This window comes from Littorina saxatilis, linkage group LG2 (genome assembly GCF_037325665.1).
Source record: "Littorina saxatilis isolate snail1 linkage group LG2, US_GU_Lsax_2.0, whole genome shotgun sequence".
Classification (NCBI taxonomy): Eukaryota; Metazoa; Mollusca; class Gastropoda; order Littorinimorpha; family Littorinidae; genus Littorina; species Littorina saxatilis.
In genome coordinates this window covers 86,192,917-86,215,357 of record NC_090246.1, presented here as the reverse complement: position 1 = coordinate 86,215,357, position 22,441 = coordinate 86,192,917, and the positions used below count along the sequence as shown (strand labels likewise).

The 22,441-nt window shown below is 47.0% G+C and overlaps 1 protein-coding gene across 2 annotated transcripts in view; it reads right to left on the bottom strand.

Annotated features, from left to right (window-relative positions):
• LOC138960007 (probable helicase with zinc finger domain) overlaps positions 1 to 22,441 on the bottom strand; it is a 57,149-nt gene that overhangs the window by 12,104 nt on the left and 22,604 nt on the right. For both annotated transcript variants that reach the window (XM_070331725.1, XM_070331726.1), the window contains 10 exons: positions 21,467 to 21,643; positions 20,866 to 21,100; positions 20,288 to 20,398; positions 19,666 to 19,790; positions 18,686 to 18,892; positions 9,644 to 9,897; positions 9,096 to 9,214; positions 8,413 to 8,706; positions 7,538 to 7,721; positions 5,710 to 5,908 (listed from right to left, as the gene is read on the bottom strand). In XM_070331725.1, coding sequence (XP_070187826.1) covers positions 5,710 to 5,908; positions 7,538 to 7,721; positions 8,413 to 8,706; positions 9,096 to 9,214; positions 9,644 to 9,897; positions 18,686 to 18,892; positions 19,666 to 19,790; positions 20,288 to 20,398; positions 20,866 to 21,100; positions 21,467 to 21,643 — 1,905 coding nt within the window. The remainder of the gene's footprint in view (positions 1 to 5,709; positions 5,909 to 7,537; positions 7,722 to 8,412; positions 8,707 to 9,095; positions 9,215 to 9,643; positions 9,898 to 18,685; positions 18,893 to 19,665; positions 19,791 to 20,287; positions 20,399 to 20,865; positions 21,101 to 21,466; positions 21,644 to 22,441) is intronic.

Here is a 22,441-nt window from a genome sequence, read left to right as displayed (position 1 = left end):
CTTGTATAACGAAGCGCCTAATCCGTGTATGAAATACGAAAAAAATCAAAGAGACCGCTTGAGTACCAGTCAAACAACTTGTGATAATGCATGTTTCACCTACTAGGTACTGCCCTGCCTTTGATCTGGCCGCACACACAAATTTCCACTCTGTTAAACTCGGTCACTGACCGGTCACTGACCCCGATGCAGGAAGTGTTTCCTCTCTCAGATATGACAGGGGAACCACCTCTCATGGCAAAAACTGGGTCATTGACCCCTGGGAAGAAGGTCGTGTCTTTTAACAAGGCCACCCAGCTATCACAATGCCTTTGATCTGGCCGCACACACAGAGCACACATATTTTCACTCAGTTAAAGTCGGTCACTGACCGGTCACTGACCCCGATGCAGGAAGTGTTTCCTCTCTCAGATATGACAGGGGAACCACCTCTCATGGCAAAAACTGGGTCATTTTGGTGCGCCCTATCGGCCCCCTGCGTCCAATGGGTGACTGGATTACAATTTTTTTTAAAAAGAAGGAGGTGCGTCTTAGATAACGAAGCGCCTTGTCACCCGGAAAGTACGGTATGTGTCAATATTCGCAAATAGTACCCACACACACACACACATTTTCGTATCGACGTATTTGAGAGAATATTTCTCAGTGAGAATGAATGACTAAATGATCTAAGGGACCAAAACATCAAAATCGCCAAGAATGGAATTACGCAGTAATTCCACGACGACATCATGCATGTAGTATTTAGGCCAGTAGGGTTCCGGTCAATAGAGTTTCGAACGTTTTGGAACCTCGATCTCTTCCAGTAAAACCTCGTGCAATCTATTACGTCAAAGCAAAGAAACGTCACTCTGAAAGTGTGGCGTGACGTGTTAGTTCTAAAGATTTATCGAGGGTAATTAGCCAGCGCAATTTTTGTTTCTATAATGACGTTTGTCTCGGTGACTTTGGCATCATAAAGCAGTGGAAAAACAGGTCCCTGCCAGACTTGCTTGACATGACCTCATTTACATGATATACACACGTGTCATTTTAACTATTATTATCTCACGGGTGTCTCTCTCACGTATGTAGGATAAATACTAGATCTATACGAATATTGCATGAACATACCGGGCACACACACCACACACACATACCACGGCACACACACACACACACACACACTGACACACCGGGCACACACACACACACACACGAACACTCACGTATACACAAACAAACACTCACACACACTCACACGCTTCTGTTGTTGTTGTTGTTGTTGTTGTTGTTGTTGTTGTTGTTGTACATGCTGATGTTCATTTTTCTAGTTATCGCTCTCTTTTGGTCCATTCATTCGAGTATCACCATCACTGATTATCATCATCATCATCATCATCATCATTATCATAACCATCATCCTGTAGGGGCGACCATCGCACACTACAAGAAAACCTTCATACAAGCTGCAAGAAACAACTGGCAGAAGAAAACCGAAGACCTTAACCTCGATCGAGATGGAAGAAAACTATGGAAATTAGCACAGGCTATGAACGATGAGAAAATATCTAGTGCTCCCATCGTACTACACCATAATGATGCAGTGTTAACAGGAAAGAAAGCAGCCGACCATATGATGGACAGCTATGAAAAAGTCAGCAACATCACCGTCTCTAAAGAAAGAAAACGAGAAGTCCAGGATGAAATCAAGACCCATCAAGAAAATCAAACAGAAAGTGAAACACAAGAGGAGACCATGTCCCAGCCCTTCACTGAAAAAGAACTAGAAAATGGACTCAAGCAACTCAAGCAAGAAAAGTCCCCAGGGCCAGATGACATAACAAACGAACTACTGACACATTTGGGATCATCGGCAAAGAAAACGTTGCTGAAAATCTTCAATGCAAGCTGGAAACATTCATCAGTGCCTCAGGATTGGAGAGAAGCAGAAATGATTCCAATTCACAAGAAGGGAAAGGACAAGAAAAAAGCAGACAGCTACAGACCAATCAGCCTAACAAGCTGTGTGGGAAAGCTGATGGAAAGGCTTATCAACACCCGCTTGATGTGGTATCTGGAAAAAGAAGAAATCATCACACCAAACCAGGCAGGCTTCAGACAGTCCAGGTCCACAGAAGACCAGGTAGCTTTTATAGCCCAAGAGATAGAAGATGCCCTCCAAGACAAGAAGCAAACCATCGCAGTTTGGATAGACCTGGAAAAAGCCTTTGACAGGGTATGGAAGGAGGGCCTAAAATTGAAGATGCAGAAATGTGGAATCAGAGGACACATGTATGAATGGATATGCCAATACCTCACCAACAGAAAAGCAAGAGTACGGAACCAGCGCCATAGAAGCAGAAAGAAGACCCTGAAAGAAGGTGTACCACAGGGCGGAGTCCTCTCACCGACACTGTTCCTTATCTTCATGAACGACGTCCTGAAAGACATGCCAAAATGGATCCATGGTGCCATATATGCTGACGATCTGGTGATTTGGTGCTCAGAACAATACCTTACCACAGCAACTGTGAGGATGCAGGAAGCACTCAAGAAGATTGAAGACTGGACCCGAAAGTGGATGGTGACACTAAATGCCAAGAAGACAACTTTCACCATCTTTAGCCTCTCAACACGAGTGCAAACTACCACATTGAAAGTAGGAGACCACATCCTGCCTGAGGACAAATCCCCAACCTACCTGGGAATTACTTTTGACCCAAGAATGACATGGAAACATCAGATTGACAGGTGCACAAAAAAAGCCAGACTACGCATGTCTCTGATGAAGAAACTGTCAGGAACGACTTGGGGGGCAGACTACAATGTCCAGAAGACACTCTACACTGGGAGAATCAGACCAGTTTTGGAGTATGGGATGGCAGCCTGGGGAACAGCAGCAAAGTCAAGCTTTGACCGAGCAAGCAAGATACAAAATCAAGCCGCAAGAATCATCACGGGAGCTATGAAATCAACTCCAATTCAGGCAATGGAAACACTGACTGGACTCGAGGCTCTTGAGAGCAGACGGGACACCAAGACTCTCTTGCAATATGCAAAATACAAGAGAATGCAAGCACACCCAATGCATGAACGGACATCAATGCCCACCAAATGCAGACTGAAGAGGGAGAGTTTCCTTCACCAAGCACGAAGACTGAAAAGACGGGACCCAGACTTGATGGAACAAGCGGCTGCACCAATCTCAATTCCCACAACACTCCCAACTTGGAAAAGAAAGGAGTTCCCTGAGATATGTACAACTGTCCCAGGAATCCTGCAGAAACAAGTCCAGTCTGAAGCAGAAAGGAAGGCGCTTACACTAGAGTACATCAGCCAAACGTACCCAAATGAAGAGTGGACCCACGCATACACTGACGGATCAGCCGAAAAAGCAACACGAAACGGCGGTGGAGGTATCCTTATCTGTCGAAAAGATGCTGCTCCAATAAAAAAGTCAATCGCAACAGGGAAATTCTCCACCAACTACAAGGCCGAGGCAGAAGCACTGAAGGAAGCCGCTGGTGTGCTGAAAAACTCTCTGATGCTCCCAGGAGATACCATCTGCAGGAAGATAGTCATCTTCTCTGACGCACTCTCTGTGCTGCAAGCACTCTCCAACCCCCAAAACCAGGACGTTAGTGAACTTGCAACTGCCCTCACTACATTGCAGCAATCCACAGAGAAAACAGTTATCCAATGGATACCATCACACTGCAACATACAAGGGAATGAGGAAGCTGACAGGCTGGCGAAAGAAGGAGGGAAGCTACCACAAGAGAACCAGCAAGTTACATTTGGTGAGGCAAAAACCATTGTAAAAGAGAAGCAACGGAAAAGGTGGCTGCAGCAACACCCTCACTACAACCCTAGAGACAGTTACTATCAACTCTCCAGAAAAGACCAGGTCATCATTGTGCGCCTGAGAACCGGCCACTGCAGACTCAGGCACCACATGTTCTCAAAATTCCACATTGGGGACACGCCTGTATGCCACTGTGGCATCGCAGACATGACAGTGGAACACCTCCTCCAACACTGTCCAATCCACCAAAAACTACGAGCAGAAATATGGTCTGTTGACACACCAGTTCAGGAGAAGATCTTCGGCAACCTGCGGAGTCTTCGCTGTACTGCAGACTTCATCAGAAGTTCCGGAGTCCCTGTCTGAGCGATCGAGAAGAAGAAGAAGAAGATAACCATCATTATCATAATTTCCATCATCATTATCATCCTCGCTAGATCTTCCAAAATACATCATAACTCCCGTATTTTTATTTTATTTCTGTGACCTAAGACTCGGTGTAAAGGCAGATGATGTCCTGAAGATACTAGATATATAAGAATATTAAACAACCGTACTTTAATTTATGGTCGTGCCTGCGGTTCTAAAAACAATGCGAACATGGTCGGACGCAGATATTCGATGCTTGCACTTTCGCTCGCTAGCTCTTCGAAAATGCATCATAACTTCCTTATTTTTTTTATTTCTGTGACTTAAAACTCGGCACAAAGTATGATAATGTTGTGAAGATTCAAAAACAATGGATATAATCCACACGAAGATGCCCTCCATCAGCTCACTCGTCACGAGCAGACCATTGTCTTCCGCCTCCGGACAGGCCACTGTGGACTAAACAGCCACCTAAAAAGGATCGGCATCAGACAGTCGGCCCTGTGCCATTGTGGAAAGGCGGACCAGACACCGGACCACTTCCTGCAGACCTGCCAACTCCACTGCAGTGAGAGGAAACATGTCTGGCCCACAGGGACATCGCTGCACACCAAGCTATGGGGCAGCACTCAGGACCTGGAAATGACAGCCCACTTCGTCAACATCACGGGCCAAAGAATCTAGACACAGCCATCGTCGAACGCTGAAGAAGAAGAAGTTGTGAAGATTCTAGATATATATAAAAATATTACATGAACATTCTTTATTTTGAGGTTGAGCCTGCGTTCTTAGATCAATGCGAACATGGTCGGACGCTGAACCACGATGCTTTCACTTTCGCTCGATAGATCGTCGCAAAATACATCATAACTCCCTTATTTTTTTTATTTCTGTGACTTAAAACTTGGTATAAAGTCAGATAATGTTGTGAAGATACTATATATATATTAAAAAAAAAAATAGTACATGTCCATGCTTTAGTTTGGTAGCGCAAGGTAGTGCAAGGCCGCGTGCGGTCGCGTAGTATTTAGTCAGACCGACCTCTTCTGCTGGTCTTTCCGGTCTTTCTTCTTCATCACTTGAACCTTGCGGTTCGAACTGGTATTTCTCTATGTCTATCGCTCCAGAATACGGTAGTTCCGATGTTTCCAACTCCGATTCAAAGTCACTGCTTTCGCACGAAAGCTGCAATTCAGACTCATCCGCGTTCGACATCATGGTAGCCATACACCACTCATGACGTCACTTTCAGGGGAGAGAAGCAGTAGCAAAAAATTGTCTGTTGCTTCCCTTCTCGCTGATTACAGGTGAGATTGAGCACTTTCTCAGGCCGACTACGGGTGATCGGAGCGGAAGAAATTGTTTTGTTTAATATATTTGGTATCCTGATATGCAGCTCTTTCCATTTAAGCAATAAAAATGTTGCACTTTAGTAGGCCTTTAAGAGCGTGCTGGCTGCAGCTGTTGATAACCAAATGATTCCCTCTGCCCTGGCAATTTTTATTTTGCACCTCCCCCAACTAAAATCGGAGCCAGGAACAGGTATGACCTACCTGCACTTTCCGACCAGGCAGAGAGACAGGGGGTCGCCCACCACCATCACCAGGGACTGAGCTCGCGTGATAGCGGTGTTGAGCAGCTTGACGTTGGAGAGGAAGCCGTAGTCCAGGTACTCCTCCTCCGCGCTGCTGTCCGAGCGACAACTGTTGCGTGTGCGCACTGTGCTGATGATGATCACTCGGTACTGCTTGCCTGCAGGGGATCAAGTTTCAGGTTTGAAATATTTCATGGCAGAGAGAAACCCCAGTTTTAAATCACTCCCCCCCCCCCCCCCCCCCCCCCCAGACCCTAGTTTTCTAGATTTCATTGCCAATAACAGCTGTAAGTTTACCTCCACTCCTGCCTATTGAAAGACCTGATAAAAGGGGGATTCCATTATATAATAAGTCGAACCTTTTCAACATATTAGCTTTGCAAGAAGAACAGGCAGCTGCTTTAAGAAAACTTGAACGCCTGACTTTTAATTTTGAGTGCATGCCTGTGTGAAAGACACCGACTGACAGACTGACTGACTGGGTAGGTCATACACACACACATTCACATGCACACACATGCAAGTATGCGTTTATACACAGAGATACAGACTCACAGAGAAAAGTGCACAGATAGTTACAGACACAGGTATCCAGACACATGTACACACGAGCTTGTACAGACTGAGGCAATGTTGACAGACAGGCAAAGACAAAGCCAAAGCCAAAAGACACAAGCACAGACAGACAGACAGACAAACAGACCATACATGTCAACCCCTATCAGTGTTTTCCTGTATCATATTACCAAAAAACTGTATCATCAGGCCAAAAAACTGTACATAGCGCGCGGCACCGCGGTATTACCGCGTAAGGCAGAATTTGAAAGTTGTGTTTATGGTAGTGAGGTGCATGGTATAAAGATCAATCAATTTCATCATAAAATGCCAATCAATACTGATTTCAGTGCTTCTGTTCTGATAATGAACTAAAATCAGTATTGATTAGAATTGTATGAAAAAGTGATGTGTATTGAATATGCTTTCTTATTATCATTTCATGATTTATCTATAAACTATAATGAACACAGGCAAAAGCCATTCTTCACATTCCTGATTTTATGTCCAGTCCCGGATTTTCCCGAATAGTGCAAAAGTTTCCCGATTAAACATTTTTCGAGTATAGTTATATAATGACTGGAGTGTATTTTCAAGCGCCTGTACTCGGCTTAGTTTTACTTCTGAAATCTCGTTTAGCGCGAGGCTTCGTCACACAAACGCTGTGATCAAAATCGAAACTAAACGAGAATAGGCGAGATTTGTCGCTAGCGCATGCGCTTCAGTCGAATGTGGATGAGAAGCAGAAGAAGAAGCAGCAGCAGACGACCACAAAATGAAGAAAACAACGGTCCAGCGCCCGAAAGTTCTTGTAAAATTTGAAAAGAGTTACAAACAAGAGTATGACTTCATCTCCGAATCGACAAGACGCGGCATACATTTCGCGTTTTGCACCAAGTGCCGCGAAGATATCAGCATCGGACATGGACTCGGAGGCCGGGGGGATTGAAGCTCATTCAAGAACAGCAAAACATGAACGGAACCGTGATCGGAAACCGATCTCACGCTTTCGTCCAATCGGAATATTTCTCCCCCCTTTTTTTTTTACAAATGTAATTTTTGAAATTTCCCGTATCAATGAAGTTTTTCCGTATCAATCCCCGTGATACACCGTATCACTCGAAAATCACGAAAAATCCGTATCCGATACGGGAAATCCGTATCAGTTGGCAACTCTGAACAGACAGACAGACACTCTCTCTCCTTTCAGTTTCACACAAAACTGCCCTCACCCTGGACGTTAAGGACTCTCTCCACAGAGATGTTGTATATCTTCTTCTTGCGCAGCTCGTTTCTGATACGCACCACCTGGTCATGGTAGGGGGCGACAACGCTGACACCGTTGTTCTCCATGTTCCCCCATTCCTCCGGCCACTTGCGCCGCAACTCTTCCACTCTGTCCACTATCTCGTACACCTGGGGTTAACATGAAGTGTTGGTAATGTGAATACTTGTCATCTGTTTTAATCTGTGCAATGCAGAGAATACTAGCATAAAATCATGAATTTATATAACATTAAAGTCTATTGAAGAACAGTTGTTTTATTTCACTGTTATAATTCTTATCCAAATGTTCTTTGTTCTTTCACCACATAATGTCACTTCCATTGCACTAATTAGGGAGCTCATTGTCTCTCTCTCAAACACACCCCAAACATACCTGCTTAACTGCCAGTCACCTCATAACCACCCTTCTCATCCAAGGCCTCCTGTAAGACCCCCTCCACCATTTCCATTCTGCCTCTCCCTTGCCCCCCACCTGCTTCAAACACACCCACCCTCCCACTTACTCGTTTCATTTACTCTAATACCCCAATGCTGGGAAATTGGGGTCGCTTCCTCCCAGTGGAAAGCCAGCAGCAACAAGAGTCCCAGGTGTGTGCGTGTTTGGGTGCAATCAGCCACCTGCACTTTTGGTAGAACAACAGAGGTCTTTAACGCGCCACTGTGGTGACACGGGGGTGGTACGTGGATACCGTCTCTGAGACTGCACATAAAGTTGACCCGTGTCCGTCCCGGCCTCAACCCTGTGACACCAGGATCACAAGTCCAGTGCTCCACCTGACACCCCCCCCCCCCCCCCCCACTCTCAATCATCAAGCCTTACCTCTGACAGGTTGTAGAATCCAGTGCTGTTCTCATGCTGTTCCTCAATCCCCTTGGCGTGGCAAAACGACAGTGGGTAGAAAGTGGAGTGTGGCGATTGTTTGCCGCTCGCCACCAGCCGCTGGTCGTAGAACAGTTCCGAGGTGAAGTCCACTATGGCCTTGTGGGAGCGGTAGTTTTCGCACAGCATCACCATGCCTGATGACTCGCGGGGGTAAAGGTCGTAGAGACGCTCCAGGAAGGATATGTGGAACCCTTGTTGGCGGGTGTAGTCTGAGTACACTTCTGGGCTTATCTGTGGCAAAATGAAAGCAAAGGAGTTTTACAGGCAGTCCCACACGCTTGTCTGAGATTGTTTGCGGGTAATCTCAGTATACGGATTATTCTAGAAGTATACTGAGATTACCCGCACACAATCTCAGTCTACTTCTAGAACAATCTGTGTGATTTCAAAGTGATTTCATTGATATGTGTGTGTGTGCTTGCGTGCGTGCATGCGTGTGTGTGAGTGTGTGCATGTGTGTGTAGAATACACTTTGCTTTCTTTATCCAAAAGTATCATACTTTTATAATTTTGCACCCTTCAAAAGCCTCACAGGATTGCACGCACATACACCCTATCTCCCTTCAACACTGCCTCAGTAAGTTACCATTTCCTCTTTCAAAGGAAAAGCTTAGCCTGACCTGCAGGTGATCTCCAGCCAGCACGATGCGCGTCTGCTCATCAGCCATCCCCAGAGGTATCAACGTCTCACACTCCAACGCCTGTGCTGCTTCGTCGATGAAGATGTGGGTGAAGAAACCTGGGGAGCAAATTAACAGATGATTGCTTGTCATGTACAGAAGTAGTGTTGTTTGCTGCTCCTATTCTTTTCTGTTTGTATGTGTGCGGCCACAAATCCTCAGTGGCAGATACTTTGAACGCTTTTGTCGTTTTTGTTTGTTTGTTTGAGATTTTGTTTCGTTTTCTGACACAGACAAGTCCTGTCTTTGTTGAATAGATGATTTTTGAAAATAACTTGTCAGGATTTCCAAACATAGTTGAAGATTTGATTCGTAATGCCTCTATTTCTCTCGTTTTGTTAAAAGTACATACACAAACACACACCTGGGGGAATGCCGATATCACTAATATATCTGGCAGTGGACAAGGTCATGATGATGACCCAATGTTTCTTGACGTCGCATAATACCTTTTGAACAACACATATCTGCACCAACACAAAACTCACCTGGGGGAAGGCCGATATCACTGATATATCTGGCAGTGGACAGCGTGGTGATGATGACTCGATGTTTCTTGACGTCCTCCTCAGTGGGTACACAAAACATCTGGCGCTCGCCGGACCAGAGACTGTAGGGAATGATGACCTCTGGAATGGTGTGCACCCACCGATGGCGGTAGTAGACCCTGAGCGGTCGAGCCTCCACGTGTCCGTCTTCCACATAGGGGTGGAGAAAATCCTTGATGTACAGGTCGGCAGCGCTGCCCATTGAGAAGAAATAGATAACAATAATAATAATAAATAATAATACGAATATTTATAACGCGCACATATCTCACCAACAGGCGACTCAAGGCGCACATACACTCATTCACACACACGGAGACTTAAAGTCACCAACACACACACACCATCAACCATTAAAATATGTACAGTTATTCAGGGTGGGATGGGGTGGGCAGTGTAGAATGCATGGATTATGTGGAAAAAAGGAATGTCTTGAGTGCAGATTTGAATGATTCGAGGGACTGTTGTTGACGGAGGGGGAGAGGTAGTGTGTTCCATTGGCTAGGTGCTTGGAAAGAAAATGAGCGTTGACCTGCTGTTTTGAGTTTGGTGTGGGGGATGTTGAGCTTGAGGGAGTCGGCAGATGATCTGAGTGCTCGTGAAGGGACATAGAGAGAGAGAGAGTCGGAGAGATAGGCAGGGGCGAGACCATGGAGGCATTTGTAGGTGAGAGTGTTGATTTTGTATGTGATACGGGCAGGAACGGGCAACCAGTGGAGTTGATTTAGGAGGGGGGTGATATGATCTCCCTTTTTCTTTCGTAAGACAAGACGGGCAGAGCTATTTTGAATGCGTTGGAGACGAGAGATAGAAGAAGAGGGAAGACCCGCCAAGAGAGAGTTACAATAGTCGAGACGTGAGAGAATGGTGGAAGTGACCAGTTTGGCGGTAGCATCTGTGGTGAGGTACTTGTGGATAGTGGCGATGCGGCGGAGTTGGAAGTAGCAGGTGCGAGAGACAGAAGAGATGTGTTGTTTCATGGAAAGGGTGTTGTCTAGAGTGACTCCGAGGTTTTTGACAGCAGAAGACAGAGGGACAGAAGAGTCAGAGAGTTGAAGAGAGTCGGAAGTGGCTTTGGAGAGTTTGGATGTAGTGCCTATTAGGATAGCTTCAGTTTTGTTGCTATTGAGCTGAAGTTTGTTTTCTGTCATCCAATTCTGCACGTCAGTGATAGTGTCAGAGATAGAGGAAAGAAGAGATTCAGACTGGTCAGGGGAAGAGCTGTTGTGAAGTTGAGAGTCGTCGGCAAAAGAGTGGTGGAGAACGTTGTGTCGGTCAAGGATGTGGTCAAGAGGTTGAGTGTAGAGAGTAAATAGTACAGGCCCAAGGACTGAGCCCTGAGGGACTCCGCACTCAAGCCTGATGGGGTCAGAGTTCAGTTTGTCAATCGAAACAGTCTGGTAGCGGTCGGTGAGATAAGAAGAGAACCAAGAAAGAGCTGTGCTATGGATACCAAAGGTGTGCTGAAGGTGTTGAAGGAGGATGTTGTGGTCGACTGTGTCAAAGACCGCTGATAGATCAAGTAGAGCGACGGCAGAGATTTCAGCTTGGTCAGTGGCAAGGAGGAGATCATTAGTGATTTTGAGAAGGGCAGTTTCGGTGGAGTGGTGAGGACGATAGGCAGATTGAAGCGGAGAGAGAAGATTGTTGCAAAGAAGGTGAGAGTTGAGTTGTTTCAGGACGACTCTTTCAAGGAGTTTGGAGATGAAGGAAAGGTTTGAGACAGGGCGGTAGTTGCTGAGAGTGTTTGGGTCGAGCGATGGTTTCTTCAGTAGAGGTTTGACAATAGCAGTCTTAAAGGAGTTGGGGACAGTGCCTGTTTGCAGAGAAGTGTTGATGATTTTGAGAATAGAAGGGAGGAGTTCAGGAAGACAGTCAGAGTAGAGTTGTGTGGGAAGAGGGTCAAGGTCACAAGGAAAATATACTCACCTGAAATAGATAACGATGAAAATCAAAAATTTTAGTAATAAATTTTCATTTGATTAATATACTTACCCAACTCACATATGGCAATTAACTCTAGTTCAGTGCTGGTAACGCTGTACGCGTCCCCTTGGTAACAAGGAAGGCGCCTCTAAAAAAAGAGTGACATGAGACCCGTAAGGGTGTCTAAGCCAGCCCGGAAACGAGACTGCCTTCCGTATGCGCGCGCATACACCGCCATTTGCAATTCAATCTAAAGCGAAGCCCAACTCACACCTTTTTTTAGACCCAAACACCCACCACAGCGGGGAGGCGGGAGGGAATAAACGATGTGAGTTGGGTAAGTATATTAATCAAATGAAAATTTATTACTAAAATTTTTGATTAAATTACATATCTTACCCAACTCACATATAGCAGATTGCTACTATAGGTGGCGGGTACTCACCACGTTAAGAATGTAGAACCTGCCCTGCAGCCACCAAGGACGGCAAAGCTGAACTGCCGTCCTGACGACTTGAGGCTACATCCCTCAGGTAAAAGTGAATGAAAATGTCTTCCGACCGCCAGTACGCAGCCGCAAGAACTTCAGAGAGGCGTCCAGAACGAAGCACCGCTAAGGAAGACGCCCAAGCTCTCGCTTCATGTGTCCGGGACGAAGTAAGAGGTAACACGGCTCTGACATCGCCAGACCGGCTTTGCCACCAAATGTAAGCCTGCCTAATGGTGCTTGAAACCCATTTAGTCAGAGTGATCTTCGAAATATCCTTCCCTCTCACCGTGTTGAGTGAGATGAACAACAACTTTTGAGTTTTTGAGCGAATCGGTAGAGTCCTAGCCAGGTAGCTGCTGAGGGCCCTTACCGGACAATTACAAACATCAGGATCCCCCGGAGCCAGAACGCTGCTCAAGGGGGGAACACGAATACAAGGAGATAACTGACCAGGTTTTTGGTTTTTAGCTAAAAAATCCGGACGAAATTTCAAAGTAAAAGATCCATCTTTCTCTAAGGCAATATCTTTTGCCAAACCCGAGAGAGCGTGCACTTCGCTGCCGCGCCTAGCAGTCGCGAGCAAAACAAGAAATAAAGTTTTCTTCGTAAGGTTAGCCAAACTGGCTAAATGAAGAGGTTCAAAATCATCCGAAGCCAAAAAACGAAGAACTAAAAACAGGTCCCACGCCGGGAGCTGTACCTTTGACCGAGCTAAATCAAGAGAGGCGCCCTTGATTACACTCGCTATCACGCCACTTAAAGTGATTTTATGGCCAAGCTGTCTAAGCGTAGAGGAAATAGCTGACCTTCTTACGCGCAAAGAGGAAGGAGAACCGCCCTGTTCCGCCAACCAGGATAAATGATTAGCTACGTGCATCGATCTCGGAGCCAGAGGATCGACGCCGTTCTCTAAACACCATTTGGACCAGGAAGACCAATGCGAAGCATATACAGACTTGGTCGAATCCCTGTGTGCCTGCTGAACCAATTTCAAAGTCGAAGCTGTGGCACCCGCCCGGAGCAGAGAGCCTCGGACAGAATCCATCCGTGTAGCTGCAAGGCCTGAGGATTCTGGTGCGGAATGCCCGACCTGGGCTGCAACAGATCGCCCTTTCGAACCCCGAGAGGAATGGGCGGACGAACCGCCATGCGAACCAGATCGGGATACCAATGCTGGCTGGGCCAAAGAGGGGCCACCAACACCAACGCCGGCCCTTCTAGTTCTGCTTTTCTTATCACCTTGCCGAGAAGGCAAAACGGTGGGAACGCATAAGCCTGCAGATTTGTCCAGTCCATCTCCAGAGCATTGACCCCCCAAGCTTGAGGGTCGGGAAACGGAGACACGAAAAGAGGGAGACGAGTCGAGTATCTCGTCGCAAACAAGTCGATGGGAGGCTTGCTTACTTGCGCCCAAAGGCGCTCCAGAGCCTGGTGGGAGAGAGTCCACTCCGAGTGTAAGATCTTGTTCCCTCTGCTGAGAGCATCGGCCAAGACATTGAGAGTGCCTTTCAGATAGACCGCTGACAGGAGAATGTTGTGCAAACTGCACCATGTCAGCAAGCGACACGCGCTGTCCGAGAGGACCTGAGAGCGAGTGCCCCCTTGACGGTTTAAGTAAGCCGCCACAGTCATGTTGTCGGTGTGAACCTTGACATGACTGTCTTCCAACAGAGGAAGAAACGCCCGAAGGCCCAGTGCTACTGCCTCTAGCTCCAGAACGTTTATGTGCCAAGAGGCCTGACTGACGTTCCACACACCGGACGCTGTCTGATCTGCAAGATGAGCACCCCAGCCCGACAGGGAGGCGTCCGTGAACAGATTGTTCTGAGGAGGCGGAGGAACAATAGGAACGCCCTGCGACACCCAGGGGAGAAGCCAAACACTTGTGGTCCGGCTGAACCAAGACCCCAACTCGATCTGAGCATTCCAATCTTGCGAAGTTTGGTCCCATAGCGCCTGCAGAGCTGCCTGAAACGGCCGTTTGTGCACTCTGCCTAGAGGAACAAGAGGCGCCATGGACTCCATCTGACCCAACAGAGAGTACAACTCCCGGGCCGTGGACAGAGTCTCTCCGTAAAGAGAGCGGATAGACGCCTGCAACTTGTCCACTCTCTTTTGCGACGGGCGAACCGACCAATCCAGAGTATTGAACTGCATCCCCAGATACGAGAAATCCTGTGACGGATACAACTCCGACTTCACCCGATTGACCGTGAAACCGAGCTGAAATGCCAGACTGAGCACTCTCTGTGTGTGCCTGCTGCAAAGAACCTGGTCCTGGTGCAAAATCAGCCAGTCGTCCAAGTAGGCTCTCAGACGCACCCCCTCCTGCCTCACAAGGGCACAGAGTTGACGAATGACCATTGTAAAAATCCAGGGGGCGAGCGAAAGCCCGAAAGGGAGCGCTCGAAACTGGAAAATTTTCTCCCCCCAACGGAACCGAAGCCATTTCTTGTCTGACGGGTGCATGAGCACATGAAAATAAGCGTCGGTCAGATCCACAGACGTGACCCAGTCTCCTGGCCGCAAAGCCTCTCTCACTGAGGCCGGAGTCTCCATGGTGAATTTCACCACACGCAGGAACTTGTTCAAAGTTGACAAGTCTAGGACAGGTCTCCATGTCCCCGAAGCCTTGGGGACCACAAACAATCTCCCGTAAAAACCCGGAGACCCCTGATCGAGCACCTCCTCGATAGCCCCTTTCAACAGAAGGGATGCCACTTCCCCCTGTACGGCTGCCTTGGCCTCCGGGTCTCTCGGGAACCGAAAAGGCGGCGGAATTCTGGACAGAGGCGCCTTTCCCTCCGCCCAAAGAAGACGAAATCCCGAACGAATAATCCCCACGATCCACTCGCTGGACACCAAATGTGTCCAGGTAGCGATGGCCCTGGAGGGGCCGCCCGCCACCACAAAGGTGGGGGCCAACGGGATCAAAAGCTCGGGAAGACATCATTGGGGGTTGGGCTTACGCCCCGACCCCCGAGAACCACCAAATGAACCCCTCTTCTGATAAGGGGCACCACGCCCCCTGCCTCGTGAAGAGGAGCTCTGACTCTGCGCCTTGCCTCCCCCAAAGGAAGGAGTCTGCGTCTTGCCCTGAGTCTGCGTCTTGCCCTGAGTCTGTGGCTTGCTCTGCGACTTAGAAAAGCCCTGATGCGCGATACGAGCAATACCCAAGTCCCTAGCGTCATGAGTCTCTTTTTCCAGCGCGTCAAACGACGCCCGGCCCAAAAGAGACCCTTCCGTAAACGGAGAAAGTCTGAGAGACTCTATCGTACCTTTATCCCTGATCTTGGAGCCAGCAAGTAAGGCCGCTCTGCGGGAGAGAACCGCATGTGTGTAAAGCCTGGCTGACAAATGCATTTGTTCCTGCGTGACTTTGCCCAAAGTAGCCAAAAGAGTCGTCACATCCTCTGCCGAGGCATCAAAGCGGAATTCAAAAGGTTCCAGAGAGGTAGCAATAGACCGAGACAATGATCGCTGAAGCGATTCTGAAACCGAGGCTAGTTCCAGGAGAGACCTCCCTGTTTCTTCCAGAGACAACAGGGAAGCTTCTGAATAGGGGACCGATCTGTCTTTGCTATACCCATCCTCTCTCAAGGAGGCCAGCTCCGGAGTCACCGGCAGCACGGCCTTAGGCAAGGAAAAAGACTCAACCAAGCTGATAGGCCGAGAAGCAAGTTTGAAGTTCCGAACAGCAGAACCAGGAACCTGCCGCCCTGCTTGAGCCAGGTACGGCAAAGCCGAATCAGGGGCAACCCCATGCTGTGACAACAGCGGCACCATAGAGGACTGGGACAGCGTCTGATAGCGCGAAGTCGCCAAGACCGTAGCCATCTCAAACGCCACCGCAGGAGACTCACGGAAACGGAGCGAACACCTAGCGTCCTTAGCACTCCGAAAGTCTCCCAGAGCAGACGGTGGAGGTACCAACTGAGAGTTGCACTCCACCACTGCTTCCTCAAAATACTTAGATGCCGTAGTAGCAGCCAGGGCCACAGCTGAAGACAGCTTAAGCGGCAAATTGAATCCAACGCCCTCCGCCTGACCGGAAGCGTCGTCATCAAAACAGTCGTCTTGCACCTCTGCGCAATCCGGAAGCTGATCCCCGTACTGACTACCATCGTCCAGCAGAGAACCAGCTTTACTGTCTACCCCCCGCCCAGAGGGCGGGGTCGGAAGCCACACACACTCGCCCCCGTCCCCAGACTGAGCAGAGTGCAGTGGAACTTCCTTACGTGTACCAGGGCTCTTACTCCCCACTGAAAGGCCGCCAAAGCGGGTTGAGTCAGCCGAGAGATAAGAACTTTCGCCCGGCCGCCATGCGCCTGAGGCTACTCGCTCCTGACCACGTGCCGAGTTTTGGCCGGAGAATCCGGTTACTAACTCAGCAGACATACCTTGTGAACGAGAAGGAACGCCGGAACGCGAACCCAAAAGCGGACACGGCACAATCTCATCATCCTGAGAGGCATGCACCTCCGCTCTCGTGACTGTAGTGGCAGGAGACGCACGAACGCTGGCAAGCGAAGAGACGCCGGCCACACCCGAGGGAAGAGAGCGAAGCTCCGCTCTCGTCGAAGTAATCTCGGCCGCTAAAGTAGACACCTGTGAACTAAGAGATAACAACAAAGCAGCAACATCAGCGGATGCCAACCCCGGCACCACAGGGGGAGAATCCCCCTTAGCAGGTTTATTCACGTGCGCGGTCTTGTCAACCGGCTTAGCCGACAAAATGGCCGCTGTCTTGTCTACCGGCTTAGCGGGCAAATCAACAAACACATCAAAAGATTTTTTTGCAAGAGTATCTTCACCAGAAACGGATTGTTTAGCCTTCCTAGAAGATTCTTTAGAAGAAGTGGGCGCAGCAGCTACCTTTTTAGGCGTACACCTCTTCTTGGCATTGTCGGCCATGACACAACAAAGACTCACGAAAAAATTTTGCAGAAAAGAAAAAATTTTCTCAAGTCCAAAATGCGGCCAACAACGCTGCCAAAATCAAGAAAAAACAAGAACGATCTCACCTCAACAGTAGTAGAGAAGTCCAGATGCAAGAAGATACCAAGAGGAACAACAAAGTCAAAAGACTAAGTCAAAAACGGCTGAAACAGCCGGAGCGTACATCAAATGCGACCAGTCTCACTGGCGCTGAGCTTTGGATTGAATTGCAAATGGCGGTGTATGCGCGCGCATACGGAAGGCAGTCTCGTTTCCGGGCTGGCTTAGACACCCTTACGGGTCTCATGTCACTCTTTTTTTAGAGGCGCCTTCCTTGTTACCAAGGGGACGCGTACAGCGTTACCAGCACTGAACTAGAGTTAATTGCCATATGTGAGTTGGGTAAGATATGTAATTTAATGCACTCACCAGAATAAAGGTAAAAGGAACAAATTGCACGTTGGTTATTTTTTGGTAAGTACATTTTCGGTGTTATGTGGTTCAAGTTTTTTCTCACCTGTAGTATCTTGCTACTTATCTGAGAAGAAAAAGATGAGTGTACTTTTTGTGACTAAAAACATGGACAGACTTTTTGCATAGGGCATACAATCACTTTGTGTGTAGTACACAAATATTTCTAATCTTCCTTGAGCCAAGTGGAAGGCAGGCTCATAAGCAGATAAAACTGTCTTCCAGTTTATTTCTTTTCTCACAGTTGAAAGTTACACAACTGAATGTAATAATAACGAACCTGGGTATAACGAAATCCCTCTTATAACAAACTGCCATTGATTTCCCGGCAGACAGCCTTCTATTTCTTACTTGTTACTTTCCGGCTACATCGAACCATTTGAACTCATTTGCATAACGAACCCCTCTTTTAACAAACACGTTTTCATCGCCCCAGAGCCGCTTTGTCTCTAAGTCACAAGGCTACAACGATCTGCCTGTGAGGCGAGATCAAAGGCAGGTCCATTGTGATAGCTGGGTGGCCTTGTTTATAGACACTGACCTTCTTCCCAGGGGTCATTGACCCAGTTTTAGCTATGAGAGGTGGTTCCTCTTTCATATGAGAAAGGAAACACTTCCTGCATCCGGGTCAGTGACCGAGTTTAACCTATGGGGAGTTTAACCTATGTGGTGGTCTCTTTAATGTCTTGAGAGGAAACTTGGCCAGGGTAGTACATGCACCAGAACTGGTGGACACCATGAAATCGGAGATTGATCAGAATGTACATGTACATGCTTTTACACGACTTTTTAAATTTTACTTCTAAAATTGTGACAGTAAAGTGAACATTTGAACTATGCCTCTCTCTATGGATTATATTATGAAGCTGTTGAAAACATGCAGAGATTGTACTCTCCAAGGAAAGATCGATGGGACGATCATTTGAAGGTGAGTGGGAAAACTTGTCTTAAGGCCATTTAGGGTTGAAAACTCTACAGCGAATTGCTGATATAACGAACTAAAATGTATCTCCCTTGAGATTCGTTGTACCCGGACTTCACTGTATGTAACTCCAGGAAAGCATTTGAGCGAATTAATTACTATTACGTTTGTGTCTTTCCAACCGTGACAGCATCAAAGAATGTAAACTACTGGAAAAAACAGAAATAAAGCTCACCTATTGGAGTGGGTGCATATAAGAATGCGAGTGTCTTCTTGTTCCAGAACCAGCTTCGCTGCTTGAGCCAGCGTGTAGGTTTTGCCTGTACCGAAGGGACCGATGATCAGCAAGGGTGGCTGCTTTGTCCCGACAGGGGAGGTAATCGTCAGGATGGCTTCCCTTTGCTGTTCATTGAGTCGCATTTCTTCTACAGCTGATAGGACTCTGGTGAAGAAGGGGGAAAAAAACCATTATAGGAGTACACATGATATAGGTTTTCTGACTTAAGATTCAATTTTTTCATAAACTTGATTTGCCTAAACAAGTTAAGTCTGTTGATTTTGAATATTATTATTTATCTGTTGTCAGAGACCCAATGAACGATTTTCAGCTGGTAGACCAGGTGCAATTGCCTCTTTGTATCAATTTGCTGGAATACGCACACTGGAAAAGTATTACAGAATTTATAATCCAAAACAAAATGGAGAAAGAGAAAAATCGATTTTCTCAGGAAACACAGATGTAAAGTGACTTACTTTTCCAGTGGTGGGAGGAGGGGAGGGATGTTCTTGACGTTGGGAAACAGATGTAAAGTGACTTACTTTTCCAGTGGTGGGGGGAGGGGAGGGATGTTCTTGACGTTGGGAAACAGATGTAAAGTGACTTACTTTTCCAGTGGTGGGGTGAGGGGAGGGAGGTTCTTGACATTGGGAAACAGATGTAAAGTGACTTACTTTTCCAGTGGTGGGAGGAGGGGAGGGATGTTCTTGACGTTGGGAAACAGATGTAAAGTGACTTACTTTTCCAGTGGTGGGGTGAGGGGAGGGAGGTTCTTGACATTGGGAAACAGATGTAAAGTGACTTACTTTTCCAGTGGTGGGAGGAGGGGAGGGATGTTCTTGACGTTGGGAAACAGATGTAAAATAACTTACTTTTCCAGTGGTGGGGGGAGGGGAGGGATGTTCTTGACGTTGGGAAACAGATGTAAAGTAACTTACTTTTCCAGTGGTGGGGGGAGGGGAGGGATGTTCTTGACGCTGGGGAACACGATGTTGAGTGTGGGAAGACTGTCCACGGCGGAGTGCATCTCACACTTTGGCAGGCGGTTCAGTTGAAACTGGATCTGTAACGCCAACACTACACAATTCATACACTGCCTTCACAAATTCAGTGACTACTGAGATTCTTTCGAGAAAAACCCATAAGTCAGACAAATTTCAAATTGACAATAGTAATCTAACTTAATGTTATGGGTTCTTTTCACCTCCAATTGGACAATACCAGTAAAACAAACTTTTACTTTTCACACTGTTCAAATCATTTCTTTCTCATGTGAGCTCTTTGGTTTAAGCAGGTTTTTATTTACTTTGGTATAAAATCATTTCACAATCGTTGTGAGCTCTTTCACCAGAAGACAAAAACTAACATGATGCACCTTACAAGAGATGCAAAATAAATATAGCTAAGAGGTGGGGGGGGGGGGGGGGGGGGGGGGGGGGGGGGGGGGGTGGGCAGGGAGAACAGTGGGAACTTTGATACATCAAGAACAACTCTAGTGATTTATAATGATAGTCCACACCAATGGCAATAAGAACAACAAAATCATGAAATGAAACTTACCTGAGCATGAAATTCTACATCACAGGTCAAATTCAGATCCGAAACACAGTCAGCTGACAGACGCAGGAAGATAAAAGTCTTCCCTTTATCTTCAATCTGAGCTTCGTACACCTGAAAACACAAGAAGCTGATTGAACTTCTCTTTTTCTTGTTCTTGGCTTGACCGTCTTACATCTGTGATAAAATAAGAACACACAAGTTCGCTCAATGAGCATGCTAGTCATACAGATGTGCTGCTGAAACTTCTCATCAGAGTATGTTCCATAACAATCCATTTCAGATCTTCAAATCATGCTGTACAAAAGCTTGCTTAATCAACATTTAAATGTAACCAAGTATGTTCTCTGGCTTTGCAGGCTGCAGAGGTAAAAGACAACAGGAATCGACATTGCAGACACACACACATGCATGCATGCACACGCAGACACACATACACAAAGGACCCAGTTCATGAATTGGAATAAGAAGACACACAGACAAAGACAGGCACTCACACCCCCCCCCCCCCCCCCCCCGTCCACCTACCCCCCCCCCCCCCACACACACACAGAAACATTTCTCTCCTCCATGTTTCCTACCTGGGTTTTAGGTTTAGAACTCCCATCATCATTGTCACCAGAGCCTGCCGGCGCAACCCAAGCAGTCTGAGCATTTTGTAAGATGAGACGCCCTGCACTGGAGTCTTCAGAGAGAACGTCTTCCAACTTGAGACGTGCAAAGAGCTCGCCTTCGCGTGTGTACTTGGCTGAACTCAGCGCTCCTGGCATCAACAGGAATCGATTCACCAGTTGCAGGTCTCCTGTTACGTTGAACCTATAGGGAGGAAGAAGAGATAATGTTAAACAATGTTTGATTCAGGTAATGAGAACAGAGATATCTTTAGGATACCCACCTTTGTACAAAGAGGAAGAAAACCTCTTTTTGCGATTCCTGCTATATTATTATTATGGGGAGCTATATCAGATCCCCCCCCCCCCCCCATCTCTTTAAGATACGCACCTTTGCACCTCTTTTTGAGATTCCTGCTACATCAGACATCAGATCCCCCCCCCCCCCCCCCCCCCCTCTCCCTACCATCTCCTTAGGATACGCACCTTTGCACAAAGAGGAAGAAAACCTCTTTTTGAGATTCCTGCTATAACAGATTTGTCCCCCTTACCATCTCTTTACGATTCCCACCTTTGCACAAATCCCAGCTCTGCCATTTCTTCCAGGTAGAGCATCTCGTGCATCCAGAGCCTGTAGTTGTCCTTGCTGAGTGACTGCATCAGGGTCTCGGAGAGCGACAGTCGCTCTGGCCGCGGCAAGATGTACTTCTTCAGCAACTGTTCCTCTTGATCTGTCTGTGTGGAGAACCTGAAAAACCCCAAAGCCACATCAGTTGAGGACTGTTTGTTGGTGGACATTCAGTCATATGTATCATTTGACTAGCTTTGGTTTTTCTGCTTCATTTCTATTACAATGTTGTTCCCAGGCCTCGGTCTTCCATCATTTACACATATTTTTTTGTCTGACTTACTGTTCTGACCCCAGGTCGGTCGAATGTCCGATTGCTTTAACAGGTAGGATGTCTTCTGACACAAGATTTTTTTCTGGCCAGGACATGTTGACCGATATAGATTTTGTATCCAGGTCCAACTTTCTTTCTTTCTTTCTTTATTTGGTGTTTAACGTCGTTTTCAACCACGAAGGTTATATCGCGACGGGGAAAGGGGGGAGATGGGATAGAGCCACTTGTCAATTGTTTCTTGTTCACAAAAGCACTAATCAAATATTTGCTCCAGGGGCTTGCAACGTACCTTACTGGGAGAATGCAAGTTTCCAGTACAAAGGACTTAACATTTCTTACATACTGCTTGACTAAAATCTTTACAAAAATTGACTATATTCTATACAAGAAACACTTAACAGGGGTAAAAAGAGAAACAGAATCCGTTAGTCGCCTCTTACGACATGCTGGGGTGCATCGGGTAAATTCTTCCTCCTAACCTAACCAACTGACCTATTGTCCTCTATGTCTGGGAACAACACTGCTATTGTATACTTTTTTCATTGAGATTTTTGTTTGATTGTTCGTTCATGGGCTGAAACTCCCAAGGCTTTTATGTGTATGACCGTTTTTACCGCGCCATTTAGGCAGCCATACGCCGCTTT